The 15,054-nt window shown below is 37.2% G+C and overlaps 1 protein-coding gene across 24 annotated transcripts in view; it reads left to right on the top strand.

Annotated features, from left to right (window-relative positions):
* Positions 1-15,054, top strand: part of LOC129771300 (potassium voltage-gated channel subfamily KQT member 1) — a 1,095,885-nt gene that overhangs the window by 369,611 nt on the left and 711,220 nt on the right. For all 24 annotated transcript variants that reach the window (XR_008742331.1, XM_055774795.1, XM_055774796.1 and 21 more), the window contains exon 3: positions 6,842-7,579. Coding sequence is in view for 23 of the 24 variants with exons in the window: in XM_055774795.1 (XP_055630770.1) it covers positions 7,125-7,579 (455 nt within the window). In the remaining variant the exon portion in view is untranslated. The remainder of the gene's footprint in view (positions 1-6,841; positions 7,580-15,054) is intronic.

Genomic DNA, 15,054 nt, shown 5'->3' with positions numbered 1-15,054 from the left:
TGGACAATTTTAAGATCTACAAAATCTTGCATTTGCAAAGGATTGAAAATTATATCTATATGATCTATGAATCCGTTGTTACTTGTTCAATTGCGTAGAACATTGATCATAAAACATTCAAAAATATAGACCTTAGAATGATTCCGAAAATATAAATAATCTAGCGACCTATTCGTCTCGAAAGAATTGAAAATTTGAAGGGTTGTGTCCGGGGCATGTCCTCATATTTGATGTAGGATTACGCTACGATATTTGGTACTTGTTTTTAATATCTTTGAACACGTTTTTAACATACCGGTTTTTGAAAATTGGGACAGTTCAAATCGATGGCGCCGAAGTTCCGATCCCAGAACATTGTTACTGATTGTAATGTTATCCCAAATTACTTTACATATGCATAAATTTATTTTTTTCGATGAGACACACACTGAACAAAATCACCCCGCATCAAATTTTAATGTCCAAAAATCATCTCTTTCATTTTATGATATATTTGGTAGTTTGAAGCTTGACGTAATGATTCTATTGACTGATATTGATTGAGAAAAACAAGTGTAGCTCAGTGTTCAATGTGACATTTTTCAAACATTTCAAGGCCACCAAACCTTTCACTAAAGAATTATTACATTACAAATCAATGCATTCTAATGTGATATCCGGAATAATAATAAAACTGTTTCATGCTTACCAGACATACAGAGTCCCGATGAGATTGATCCAGATGAGATTTTAAATTTGAGTCAGGCTTTGCAACGAGATTCAGATTCCGAATCCAGGATTGTATTCCGGATGAAAAAAATAGATTTATATTTTTCCTGATGTCGTATCTGGATTCTAGATTTAGAAAACAGATTTGAAATTGATAATCCAACGTTCCAACGTTCCAACGTTCCAACTTTATATACAGAATATGACTCCTAATTCTGAATCAGATCCCTAATTCAGATTCAGATTGCGGATTCAGGATCAGCAATCATGTTTAGAATTAGATTCAATTTTCAGAATCAGATTTAGAATTCAGATTTCTGATTTCGGATATAGAATCCGATTCCGGATATCAAAATTATAATTAGATTTTGATTTAAATTTCGAAGTCCGATTCCAGAATCAAATTTCTAAATTTGAATGAGATTCTGAATTCAGGATGATACTCTTCATATTGAGAATTGAACTACTGATTTCATATAAGGTTTCAAATTTTGAATGGAATTCAATTGTCCGAACCAGCATAAAATTTCATATTCAGAATTCAGAAATTCTGAACTCAAAAAGAGAAACAAATTTTAAATCGATATTCAGTTGCGGAATTAGATTATAAACTCTGAATGGAATTTCGCTTCTGATATTAAAATCTTAATCCGAGATCCAAAGTCAGATTTCTTTTTCCGATTCAGATTATTTAATGATTCAGGATAAAATTTTCTTTTTAGAATTGGAATAGTATTCAGATTTCAAAATTACTCATCAATTTCAGAATCAGATTCAAAAGCCAGTTCCAGAATCTGATGGCAAATTCTGAATAAGTTTTCGCAGTTAAGGAGATGCCATTTTTCTGAAATATGGATCAAACTTTAGATTAAAAAATAGATTCCTACTTCTCAATTAGATGCCTAATTCAGACTCAGAGTGCGGTTACGGGATTGGCCTTCGGATTCAGATTCAGATTTCATATATTCATATTCAGATTCAGATTCCGAATTTCCGAAGCAAAGTAAGGTTTCGATTCCGGATTCAGGAAAAGAATCAAGTGCTGCATCAAGAGTTAGAATATTTGATCAACGGATCAGATTCCAAATGTAAATCCAATTCCATTATCGAATTTCAAATTATGGATGATGTTTCGCATTGACAATTGGAATTCTAAATTAGATTCGAAAACAATGATCAAACTTCAGATCGAGAATTAGACTTCTCACTTCGAATCAAATTCCTAATTAAGATTCAGGTTTCGAATTTAGGATTATTTACCAGTATCAGCGTCTAGTTTTCGAAACAGAATAAGGTTCCAATTTCGGAATCATATTTCGAATTCAAAATCAGAGATTTAGGATCAAATTTTCTATTTATTTAGAATCAGAATTTGAAAAAAAAATTAGAATTATAATTCAAAATTACACATGAATCAGATTAGGAATCAGATTAAAAGTAAAAATCAGTTCTAGCATCTGACGGCAAATTCTGACTGGGTTTTCGCATTGAAACCAGATTCTGAAATATGGATCAAATTTCAGATTAAAAAATAGATTTGAATTTCTGAATCATATTCTAACTTCAGGCTCAGAATGCGGATTCGGAATTGGGCTTCGGATTCAGATGCAGATTCCGGGATTCATGTTCAGATCAAATTCGAATTTCCGACACAGAATTTTATTCAAATTCAGAATCAGATCACAGATTATTCCATATTCCATTCCAGTTCCATAATCGAATTCAAAACTCTGGATGAGATTTCGCATTGAGTTAAGATTCAGAATCTAGGATCAAAATTCAGATTAGACTCCAAAATTTGAATCAAATTCCTAATTGAGTTTTAGGTTTCGAACTAAGGCCGATTCCAGTTTTTGAAACATAATCAGATTTAAATGAAATAGAATCGACAGATCAAATTTCAGATTAAAAAATAGATTTCAATTTCTGAATCTGATTCCTAATCCAGTTAGGATTCGGAATTGGCCTTCGGATTCAGAATCAGATTTTGGATTCATATTCAGATTAAAATACAAATTTCCGAAATAAAATTCAATTTCAAAATCAGAATCAGAACACAGATTATAAATCATATTCTGATTTCAGCTTTTGGTTCCGCATTTTCAGAATTAGATTCGGAATCTAGGATCAAACTCCAGATAAGACTCCTAACCTTGAATCGGATTCCTAATTGAGTTTCACGTTTCGAATTTAGACTCTTTTTCCAGTTTTGAAACATTATCAAATTTCACTTTCGGAGTCAGATTCCAAATTCAAAATCAGATTATTAATTCAGATTCCTGAAACGATTAGATTGCAATTTTAGGTTCAAGTTTGAAGTTCTGAATCAAATTCCAAACTCTGAATTCAGAATTCAGAACTTTTCAGAAACATACTCAGATTTAAAATTCTGAAACAGTTTCCAAATTCAGGATGACACTTTCAAAGGTTAAATCAGACTTCGTAATAACATTGAAGTTCCTAATTCAAAATCGAATGTCACATTAGAAATCATATATCAAATTCTGGATCAGAATATTTGGATTGAGAATAAATCTCTGGATACCGGAAAGGCTAGATTTCAAATTCAGAATCATATTTCGAGTTCAGAATCAGATTCTCTACGAAAATGCAGTTCCACAATCGGATTCCATTTTCTGATTACAAATTTTGTATTGCGAGTCAGATTCTGACTCTTGAAGTATGAATAAGATTCCTAACTCGAATTCAGATTGAGGATTCTGAATGAGACTTCAGATTCAGTTTCAGATTCTGGTTCTGAATTCTTAATCAGATTCAAATTTCCGAAACAAATTTGAAATTAGATTTAGAATTGAGAATCGAATTCCAGCTTCAGAATCCGTTTAAATATTCAGAACCAGATTCTGGATGGTTCTGGATAAGAATTCCAATGCGAACGGAATGAATAAGATCTAAAATTCTGCATTAGATTCCTATTTCAGATTTCTGGTTCAGAACCAGATCCCAGTTTCAGAATCAGATTCCATATTCAGAATTAGATTTTAATATCGAAACCAGATTTCAAATTCAAAATCAGATCTCAGATCGAGAATCAGATATCAAATATGGAATGGAACAACAGTTCCAGAATCCGACTATTAATGCGAATCAAAACTTGAAATATAGGCTTTGATTCGCATTAAGAATCGGATTCTCAGTCCAGTACTTCTGAATTCTATATTGAGAATTAGATTTCAAACTCTAAATCGTATTCCTAATTGAGATTTAAATTCCGCACTCAAAAGCAACCTTCAAATTCCAAAACCAGAAGAATCAAATTCTAATTTCAGAAATAAAATAAGTAAAAAAACTTTTTAAGTAAAACGGTTTCGTTGTGATTAAATGTAGCAATGTACTAAAAGGTAGAAAATGATTAGGCAAGTAGCAGTGAGCAGTTATCACACCCCTTCCTTCATTAATCTAGGGCATTTATAAGACTAAAATAAAATCGTGGGGCACATTTGATTTCCATTATCCATAGTTAACGATTTCATTATATGCCCCACGATTTTGTTTTAGTCTCATCAATGCACTAGATTAATGAAGGAAGGGGTGTGATAACTGCTAACTGATACTTGCCTTATTAATTTCTAGCTTATAGTACATTGCTACATTTAATCACAACGAAACCGTTTAACTTAAAAAGTTTTTTTTACTTATTTAATTTTCTAGTTTTCAGTACATTATCTGTTTCAATATAATATTTCTCGGGGAGGCCAAAGACTTAAGTGCTACGCCTCTTAAAATCTAATTAAAAAATATAATATTTATCTACAATAAAACCGTTGCACAGCATTCTATTAGTCAAATCATTTCATTTGATGTCAATATTGAGTGGATTGCAAAAAAATACATAGTGTGTTCTCCAAGTCAAGTTCGTTCGTTTGATACACATATCCCAATCAACTTTTTTTTTAGATAATATGGAATCAGTTATTTTTTAGCGGCGTCAAATTGGATTTTTCAAGGTCATGAAATAAGTAGATTTAAAATTACAGCAGAGATAAAGGTGTTTTATAAATCGGTCAGTTCCTATTGGTCAAATTTCTATGGATTTGGGACAGCCCTACAGACATATATACATACATACAATCAGTTAAAGTTAATTAAAAGCGTTTAAAAAAGTATTTTGCTAGTTTGTGATTGAGGCCATCTTGGATTTGGAGTTTTCAAGTTATGTGATCTACTATTCAAGCCCTTTCATTTGATACCCATAATAACTGGGCCTTGAGAAAAATATGCATCGCCATTTTGTGGTGGTGGCCATTTTAAATTTGCAGTTTTTCATAAATAACTGTGTTCTACTGGTGAATCCCCTTCATTTGATACTCACATTTATGGGGTTCTGAAAAACAATATATTTGTTGCCGTTTTGTAACGGGGGGCCATTTTGAGTTTGCTCTTCAAATGAATAATTGCGTTCTACTAGTCAATGCCTTTCATTTGATACCCATATTAATGGGGTTTTGAGAGAATATGTAGTCCGTCATTTTGTAGTGGCCACCATCTTGGATTTGCATTTTTCATAAATAACTGTGTTCTACTAGTCAATGCCTTTCATTTGATACCCATATTGATGGAGTTCTAAGAAAATATGTGATCCGCCATTTTGTAGCGGCCGCCATCTTGGATTTTTAGGATCATGAAATACGCAGCTTTATAGTGACTGCCAATTTTAGATCCATCGGTCAACAGGAAGGAGGTCAAATTTCTATTAATGTGGGATTAACACGTTCGTCGCCCCGTCACCCAGATATGGGTGACACCTTCCTCATTCAAATTGAATAGGATTTTTAAAAGGAATTTCAAAGAATAGGCTCCTAAATGCAACTATAGGATGTGTGGAGAAAAAATAATATAATCATAACCACAGTTTTAAAATGTTTATACTATACTTTTTATTAATTTATAGTACGGATGGTTTGTACTGAAGTTTTTTTGCGAAACCCAAATAACATGATTATGGCATGTGTTATTGTAGTCGATTCGCATTCAAATTAAAAAAAATATTGTTAGATCATGTAATAGTTGTGTACAAACTAAGTTTCATCATCATTTAATAATTTATCCGCAAGTTGGGCCCCGCAAGAAACTCGAAAACGTCGCGTTGGGCGACGAACGTGTTAATGTGGGGCGCTACAGACAAACACGTTACAAACATGTTACAGGGCAAGCTTAATAAAACCGTTTAACAAAATTAAGGGGGTATTTTAGTCTAGAAATTTGATTATATCGAAATTTATTTTTTTCATATTTCTGAAGTTTAGACTTTCAAGAATAAGTCCTCGGAAGGATTTGTAAAAAAATCTCATTATTTACCGAGTTATTAGCATTTTAACGACGCTGTATCATTTCTGGTACATTCTTCACTGATTGAGAATTAGATTCTAATTCAAGGCATGAATTATTTAATTATTATAATTCTGAATAAGATAGCATATTCAGAATCAGTCATATTTCGACAAAACTTTAACAATGTTGCTATCAAACATAAAAAAAATTCCATTCAAATTGAGAACTCAAGTAGAATAAATGTTTAAATAAGTGAAATAATTCAATTAGATATTTGGCCAGACAATAATTTCCGCCGGAATTATAATTATATAATAAGGACGGAATTAACATAATAAATCGGTTGGTCATGCTGAATTTAGTTGATTTTTTTCACTTTTGGCTGGTTCAATTCTACCAATTGAAGAATATGATAAACTTCAGCTGGTCTATAATTAAACATTACTCGTTATTATGTTCAACAGACAATTCATTTCATTCAGATTTCAGATCGGTTTCAAAGATGAAGTTCTGTTTTTCTAAATTCAAACCAAATTTTGATCACACTTGACAAAATTTTCCCCCAAATATACGCAATATATTCGTACTTGAAGCCATTCCACACAAAAGTATTCAGTCGGTTTGATTATTTACGCAAAATATGACTTCTCATTAAATTTATTGCAAAGAAAACCTGCTATCTCTGATTACTATTAATCTCAGCTTTACATAAAGTTTCACCAGAGGGCGTAATATTGTGAAAGGATTGATTAATTTGCGTAACAGTCTAGACTTTGCATCATGATACTAAGAAAGTGTCCTTTTTTTGCTGATTATTCTCAATTTTTTTTTTTCATTTCAGCCGACCAATCTAACGTGTATGTAAATTTTAGCTCCAAACAACCTGATGCAATTTTCGAGAGCTGATTTGACGTTCTAATTAGCATAATGCTCTACTTCGCGAGATTCCCTCAGACAGAGGATGGTAGACTAGGCACTGGTCTTCAAGTGGCACTTTTTGTCTAACTCAATCCGGCTCGGCAAAAACAGTGGTGGTGACGTGTTGACGTCCAGCCAAAAGACGTCAAAAGAAAACAAAGACGCAGGCAGTAATCAGATAGCACCAGCACCATTCGACGAATATCATGGAAAATGTGTATGAGAACGAGCTTGCTGAGAACGAACAGCTGGTATGCTATAGAGGTGCAATGGCCGCCGGAGTGGCCGCCGGGAGTGCTTCCACTCCGGCTGGGATTCAGCTGGTCAGGTCCAACAGTACACACAGCGTCCGGCTGCATATTCCCTCGTCGACCACATCATCACCGGCGTTGCCAAGGGTGCTGCTCCCGTCGGAGACGCCCCCTTCGCCCACCAGCGTCTCACTTTCGGCGGCTGACACCCCCCCAACGGAGCCCAACAAGACCCGGCAACAAGACAATCAACAGCAGCAGCAGCCCGAGCTGCTGTCGTCGTTAAAGCTCGGCAACAGTAACAGCACCAAAAAGGCGCGGGTGGACTTTGTGCGCTTTGATTCCACCGAGATCCATTACACCGATCATCACGATGAGGTGCGGACCAAAATCTCGGACGAAATTAAAAGGTGAGTGAGCTTTATGTTTGGGTACGGTTGTTTGCTTTATTTTCGGCTGGGGTGTGCGATGTTACCATCGAGGGATTCCACTCCCCAAGATGAAATTAGTGCCGAGATGGCCGACAGCGAGAACCATAATGACGGCGAGTGAAATTGAGCATATATCAGCTGAGGCCGAGGAAAGGCTTCGGGCGATGCGAGCGGGGGAAATGTGGCTTCCATTACGCTTCTAACGAGAATGTTTAATATGATCTATCCGTTTCGTGGAAGCGACATAAATATGGAACATATCCTCAAGGAGATTTGTGTTAAAACCTTGGCGCAATCAATTTATTTTCGGTAAATTGTTTTTCTGTGATATGCTTTAAAATGTATATTAAACTTGATTTTATTTTGTGTAAATATTTATACTATACAATGCCTTTTGACGTAGGACTACGTTTTTCATTTCTGTACCGGGGTGTAAGTTCAAAGTTAGGAAAACGAGAGAGTGACGCTGGAGTGCAAGGTTTTGCACGTTAATACCTCTTTACCGGCAGAATGGAGCGGTATAATAATCTCTTCATCCGAAAGATAAAATGTGAACGAGTTATAAGATTGTCACTTATTGGTCCAAAGAATCGTTTCAATAGCTTACAAATTGTTTTGAAAGCAAGCTATTGAAATCATCATTGCTCATTGATGATGATTGGTGATCGCAATGTGTTCCCGAACACGGACGCAAAATCTTGGCACCTGGAGAAACCGTCATAGCGAATACGTAGGGGAAAGTAGGTAAAGACGGACACTGCGGGTAAGATGGACACTTTTAATATTTCATTAACTAAAATTTTTTGAAATATTTTAGTTATGCAAATACTTTCAATAAAGTGTATCAATACTTCCGAGACAAACTGTTGATTTCCAGCGAGCGAACTGTCAAGCTTGTAAACAAAACAAAAATTATCTTCGCGGGTGCACCATTCGATGTAATTTTTACTCCGTAGAAAATAGCGAAAAGTTCGTGATTTTTTGTTTTTTACGTGTTCCTCCAACGGGTAAGTGTTTATTTAGTCCATCATTAACTATCCTGTGATAAATCAGAGGTTTTTCAACGCTTATAGGTAGAGCTACGGTCATTCGAAAAAAAGCTGCCAGTTCGGGCAAGACGGACACATTAAGGTAAGGAAAGACGGACACTAGTATTTTCCTAGGGTATTTAACAAAACTTTTTGGTTATACTATAAACATGCCTACAAATTACAAGCGCAAGAGTAACCGGCAGTCATGGACTGCTCAGCAGTTGGAACGACGGGTGGGTAATGTCGGGGACATAACCGGAGTGACGTAGGACTATACAAAGGGAAGGAAGGAAGGTATTGTATTATAGAGACTTTAAACTTTTGCAGTTCATTCGTCTCTAGCCTTGAGAAAGGCCCTTTGAAAACTCTACTCTACTCTACTCCAGCGCTACCACCTCCGCCCTCTTGCCTTGAGAAGGGCACTCGATCCCTCGCCGTCCAGCTCGGGCAACGATGTTGTCCAGTCGGTGTCCACACAAAGAAAGTTTCTATACAAAGGGGACAGCTCTTGTTAAATATATATTTTAAATATATTGTTTTATTTTCTTCTCCTACGTGAATACCTACTTATCTACCTGAAAAATGGATTAGTGTACTGTTTACTCTTTATGAACATGTTGGTGGTTCTGAAAAGAACCTTTGGCGTTGTGTTTTTGCGTTTTTTGGTTTCCCTTTCGACAGTCCCCTCTGAGCTGGTTTTATTGTGGCTCTCCACTGGGCTAGAGGCGATTGAACTTCAAAGTTTAAACAAAGAAAGAAAGAAAGAAAAATACATTCATTACGATTTGTTCGCTCGTTGGATTCACATGCAGGCTAAAAAGGGTCCTTTTCAGGATCACAAAATTATCTTCAATCTAAAGAGTTTATTGTTTTGTTATCACTCGATATCCCCATCTTGTTCGGCTAAACCTTCCTGTTTAGCGGTTGCGTTTGCCACTCGCCACAGCTTTCACAGTTGGGAAATTTCTTCCCATCCAGCTTGTGACATATTGTACAGTAAGTTACATTCAATGGCACGTCGCATTACCACCACTCAGTGTCGGATTGGAGGTAATTTTAACCTGTAATTGAACATTTGCGATGACAGTGGTACAGTGTCGACCTTCAATGTGGGGTCATAATTTGGACCCCGAACTCTATGTTTACAAAAATGTCCGAATAAATATGTCGCATTACAGGTCCGTCCAATTAGCTAAATGTCGAGATAAGTGTAAACTACTGTACTTTCAATCTAGAAGCAATTTAAGAATTGGTGATAAATTTAATAAAAAAATTAAAAAAAAATTAATCAATAAGCTCAGAACAACTGCCAAATTCACATACTTATCATATCCTGGCAAACAAATTATGAAAATATCAATTTGTGTTTTATTATTATTTTGGATATTGTTTTAGAAAGCATTGAACTGTATTTCCTAAACTCTTTTTTGGAAGGTTTAATGGCCCTGGAAAGCGCCTTGTTTTATGGAATGCTTCCAATTTAGAAAACTTAGTACTCGTGGTTTTGAAAAAAAAACATTTCGAACGTCCTCGATGCCGCCTTGTTCTGGATTTGCCACCAAAGCAGTTTGTATGAAGAACAAACTTTTTTCTTCTGCTACCTGATGCCGTTTTGCGATTGCGTTTGCCACTCGCCACTCGCTGCAACTGCCTGTTGTTGTCTTGATGTGTTCTGTTCTGAATACGGGTTTTCTTATCGTCGCGAGCAGCTTTACCAGCTAACTCGATCACTTCGGCGGCCGAAACTATATAACGCCGGCTAGGTGGACTGGTGCACTGGTACTAACGCGCTCGGCCTAGCTACCCTTGCGGGGAACTCCAGATCAACACGGTCCGAGCGGGATTTTGCCTTTCTCTTCACTTTTCCTCCTTTACCATGTCCAGACATGGCTGCTTTGGTTGGTTTGTTGATGTGTTGTGATGCGAACCGATGTGGTGTACGGTTTGGATGAGAATGATCGTTACGGCAGCGGAGCGGGGATTTTTAAGCTGACTGGCTGGCTCGAGCTTTACGCATGTGTGAGACTGCGACCAATGTTTCGTTCATTTTTTTTTCTTTTTCCTTTCCAATCGTGCTTCATTCTATTTCGCTGCTGCTCTGGTTGCCCGTTTTGGCCGGTACGATTTGAGGAGCACAAAATGGACCAATCAAAAATGGGCACATAGTGCATTTGGACAATGTTTGATATTTCACAATTATTCAATTATTTATCTCAAGAAAAATGAAATGTTATTCGTTATGATAGATACGTTGATATATTTCCTATCAATTGATGCAAAAACCTTTGTGATCTATTGAGAAATGCTCGAGTTATAAGCGTTCCAAATCTTGCATTTGTTCCTACTTGTTCAGTGCCTAGATTTCCATTTCACCCCCTATATCTTCCGGTTAGACGTAGTCCTACGTCAAAAGTGGATCGCCGGTGAAGACAGCAGCAAGAAGTTACGCAATTCCAAGATCCACACTGATTCGCCACCTCACAAGTCCAACTGTATCAACTCGGCTAGGAAAGCTTTGAAGAAAGGGGCATCACGTGGAAGCAAATTTGCCTGTAATGCATCGGGTTACATGACGGTCGAAATATTCAATGAGTGGTTCGATCACTTTTCGGATCATGTAAAACCTTCTGAAGACAGTCCTGCCTTGCTCATAATTGATGGCCACTCGTCGCACACGAAGAACCTAGCATTTACCGAGAAAGCTAGAGCTAACTTTGTTAAAGTTCTAGTTTTACCAACAAACTTCAACCGCTTGATGTATCCTTTATGGCACATTTCAAGACGTGCTACGCACAGGAAGTAGGGCGTTTCCTACAACAGAATCCAGGTAAAGTCGTCAGCTAATATGACGTTGCCGAGCTCATGAAACCTGCATTCATCAAGGCGGTTACTACGGAAATTGCTGAGAATGGGTTCGAAAAAACAGGAATTTGGCCATTTGATCGCAATATTTTTTCCGATGATGACTTTGCCCCGGCCACGGTGACTGATCAACCCGATCCTGAGATTCTTCGTGAGAAAGAGACGTTTCGATTGCATCTTGAAGGTGCGCCTAGTCAATCGACCGTAAATCGCATTTCTTGTGTGGATAAAGAAGTTCAAGTGCTTCTCGAAGACATCATGGCTGATTTCGCAGAACCGGACAGCATCTCAACGGCCAATAACCCGGTGTTTGAAATATCTCCGTCGTTCATACTTCCGTTACCGAAAATGGTCACCCCGAGAGTCACGAAGAGAAAACGCCAAGCAGAAAAGGCAGCTGACATAACGTATGCTCAAAACGCTGACACTTTGAAGAAGGCGAAAGCATCGAAAGACATTAAATCCATCAAAAAAGAACAAAAACAACGCTTTTCGAAGAAGCCTAAGCAAAATAAGGGCAAAGGGGACACCTCATCTGATAATCTATGCGAGAAATGCGGAAGTCAGTTTTCTGATTCAGATTTCGAGACAGGTTGGACAATATGTTTACAATGCCTTTCATGGTTCCACGCTGAATGCTTTACTTCTGATGCAACTATTTGTCAGAACTGCTCTTGATTTGTCTTTTTTCTTGTTTTTTTATTCCCACTGAAAATTGAATTAATTTAAATACTCAAATGAACTTAAACCATCGATGTATTGTTTTTAATGCTTAATAAATAAACTTTCGTTTTGAAATGTCAATATAACACCAGAGGAAGAGATCGTTTGCTATCCCTCAGACGATATACGACGACATTTGGACAGAACTCTGCGGTCAATAGGGCAACTGCTCTGTACAACAATCTCCAGCAAGAACTAAAAGTGCTTCAAGAAAATAATTTCAAATCCAAATTGAAAGCTTTGTTTCTTATTGAACAGTCCTCTGCATAAGTTTGTAAGTTTGAAATGTCTTTTAATTTTTGTTATTAGTTTGTCAATCAAATTCAAATAGTAAGATACTTGTACTCCTGTAATAATACGCCTACATGTTGGCATATATAAGTTAAACATGGAACCACCCCAGCGACATCAATTATAGACGGAGCCACCCCGATGCCGTCAACCGTTGGCCCCCACGCATCAGCAGAACATCACGATGACACCCAGACAGCCGAGTCAGCAGCACCCAGCCTGGACACTATCTGCAACCACAGGAATGCGGCGGCATCCGATCACAGCACCAGCACGGAGAATGTAATCGGATCATCGCTAGGCGCTAGGTTAGCAGTTTTAGGGAAAAAGGCAGGACAGTTAGGTCTTTAGCTGTAATAATAAAATCATTCGAGTTCTGATCGTCAAGTAGTGCAGTTGTATTTAAAATTTTTAAAAAGACCTCCTTAGTGTTAAGAAATGTAAGTGGCGCAGTCGGCGCGGATTTTTAGAAGTGTTTAACGTCAGCTTTGATAGCTTCCGCGAGTGAATATCGTAGGAATAGTGCGTAATCCTCCTAAAAACCGCGAACCAAAAACGCGAGTGAATATCGCAACCAACAAAAATAGTAACCTAAAATATAAATAAGTGAATCAGACGTAATAAATTAGTGAATTAGACATAATCATGAAGTGAATTACTGTAGCTGTACTCGAGTTCAAAGGTGAGTAATTTTACACCTTTTTTTAAAAAAAAATAAAAACAGAAAGAATATTTTGTATCAACTATTTACAACATTAACTATTAACAAGTGAAACAATAATTTTTAAAAACAATAACTAATTTAAAATAGTGCTTATATAATGCCAGAAACACGCAGTCAACGGCTCTCCGCATTGCTGGAGGAGCAAGACGTGTTATCTGCAGAAGTAGCTTCGAACTCCATCGAGGAACTCGGAGCTGGGAATGAAAGAAGAAATAATCTTTCAGGAAATCATTGGCAAGAGCAAATCAATGCCTTGCAACATGACATTCAAGACATTGCAACACAGTTGCAAAGATCCTACAATAGGGGCACGCCCCAAACACAGGAAACCCCTATTGAAAAGGTATTAAAAAATTTGCAGACACCTTCAGTTCTGCGGGATTTACAAAGTTTTGATGGAAATCCCATCAAACTACACCAGTTTATCAAAACTGTGGATGGCATCCTACCATTACTGGATGTCGTCAAACATTCACCAATTTATAAAGTATGGATGCAAGTCATCCGTACTAAAATTATAGGGGAAGCCGACACCGTAGTAGAATTGTACGGCTCGGAACTTGCGTGGGACGAAATAAAAACCTGTCTCATAACACATTTCAACGACAAGCGAGATGAAGTCTCTCTGACGAGAGACCTATTCAAGCTTGTTCAAACGAATGACATAGAGGAATTCTATGGCAAAGTTTCGAATATCATTGCACTCCTAGTTAATCAAATGCATTTGAATGAAACAAACGTGGCTGTGAAAGTCGCGAAACAACAATACTATCAAGATATAGGCCTGAGAGTGTTTGTGGCAGGGCTAAAGGAGCCCATAGGACCGATAATAAGAGCACAATCTCCAAAAACTCTCAAAGAAGCCCTCAGACTTTGTCTTGAGGAAAAGAATTACCAATATACGAGAAATCCTTTTAAAACCCACAATCCCTTGACTGGAGCCATCCCCAAACCACAAGTTCCAATAAAACCGCCATTTCCACCGCCAAGACCAATCCATAGATACCAGCCACAATTTAACACACAACCACAATTTAACAGACCGCCGTACCAACCGAACCCTAATCCAAGGCCCCAATTCTACCCCAATCCTAAACCACCGTTCCATCCCAATCAAAGACCATATTCCCAGCAATTTAAGCCTCCACCTTTCGTAACAAGTAGGAATAATTTTCCACCGAAAATGGCACACCCAAATGACACCGCTCGCCAGTCTCCCTCCGTTAAATCGCATCGAATCAATTACATTAATAGGCCCAACTTCCACATGCAAGAGGAAGCATGCGGCTACAATCAGAACTTTTACCCCTCACCGGAAGATTATTACTACCCGTATTATGACTATCATGACTATTACGATGAGTCTGATTTCTATAACTATTATGAACATCAAACGACAAATGAGTCGGATGATCACGCGAAAGAGCTGGAACCACCAGCAACCGAAAATGTTCCTACAACAGATACTGTCACAAACCAGATAAATAAGTTAACGATCGATGACTTAAATTTTCATACAGCCGAAACTCATCGGCCGACGACATAAACAATTTCATACCCTATATCACTCTTCGAACAAATAAAGGAGAGTTGAATTTCCTCATTGATTCAGGAAGTAATCGAAACTATTTGGCTAAACAGCATGTAAATTTTGAAAACTGTAGGTTAACAAATCCAACAACCGTGAGAAATGTTAGTGGTTCTCATGTCATTGACAGATTTGTAGAATTGAATCCATTTCCACAAATCGCAGGCACTTCAAAGCAAATGTTTCTTATCTTCGACTTCCACCCTTTTTTCGATGGCCTAATAGGCTATGAATC

The sequence above is a fragment of the Toxorhynchites rutilus genome, chromosome 2, assembly GCF_029784135.1.
Source record: "Toxorhynchites rutilus septentrionalis strain SRP chromosome 2, ASM2978413v1, whole genome shotgun sequence".
Classification (NCBI taxonomy): Eukaryota; Metazoa; Arthropoda; class Insecta; order Diptera; family Culicidae; genus Toxorhynchites; species Toxorhynchites rutilus.
The sequence above is the reverse complement of the archived record's forward strand: the minus strand, read 5'-3'. Positions and strand labels throughout refer to the sequence as shown.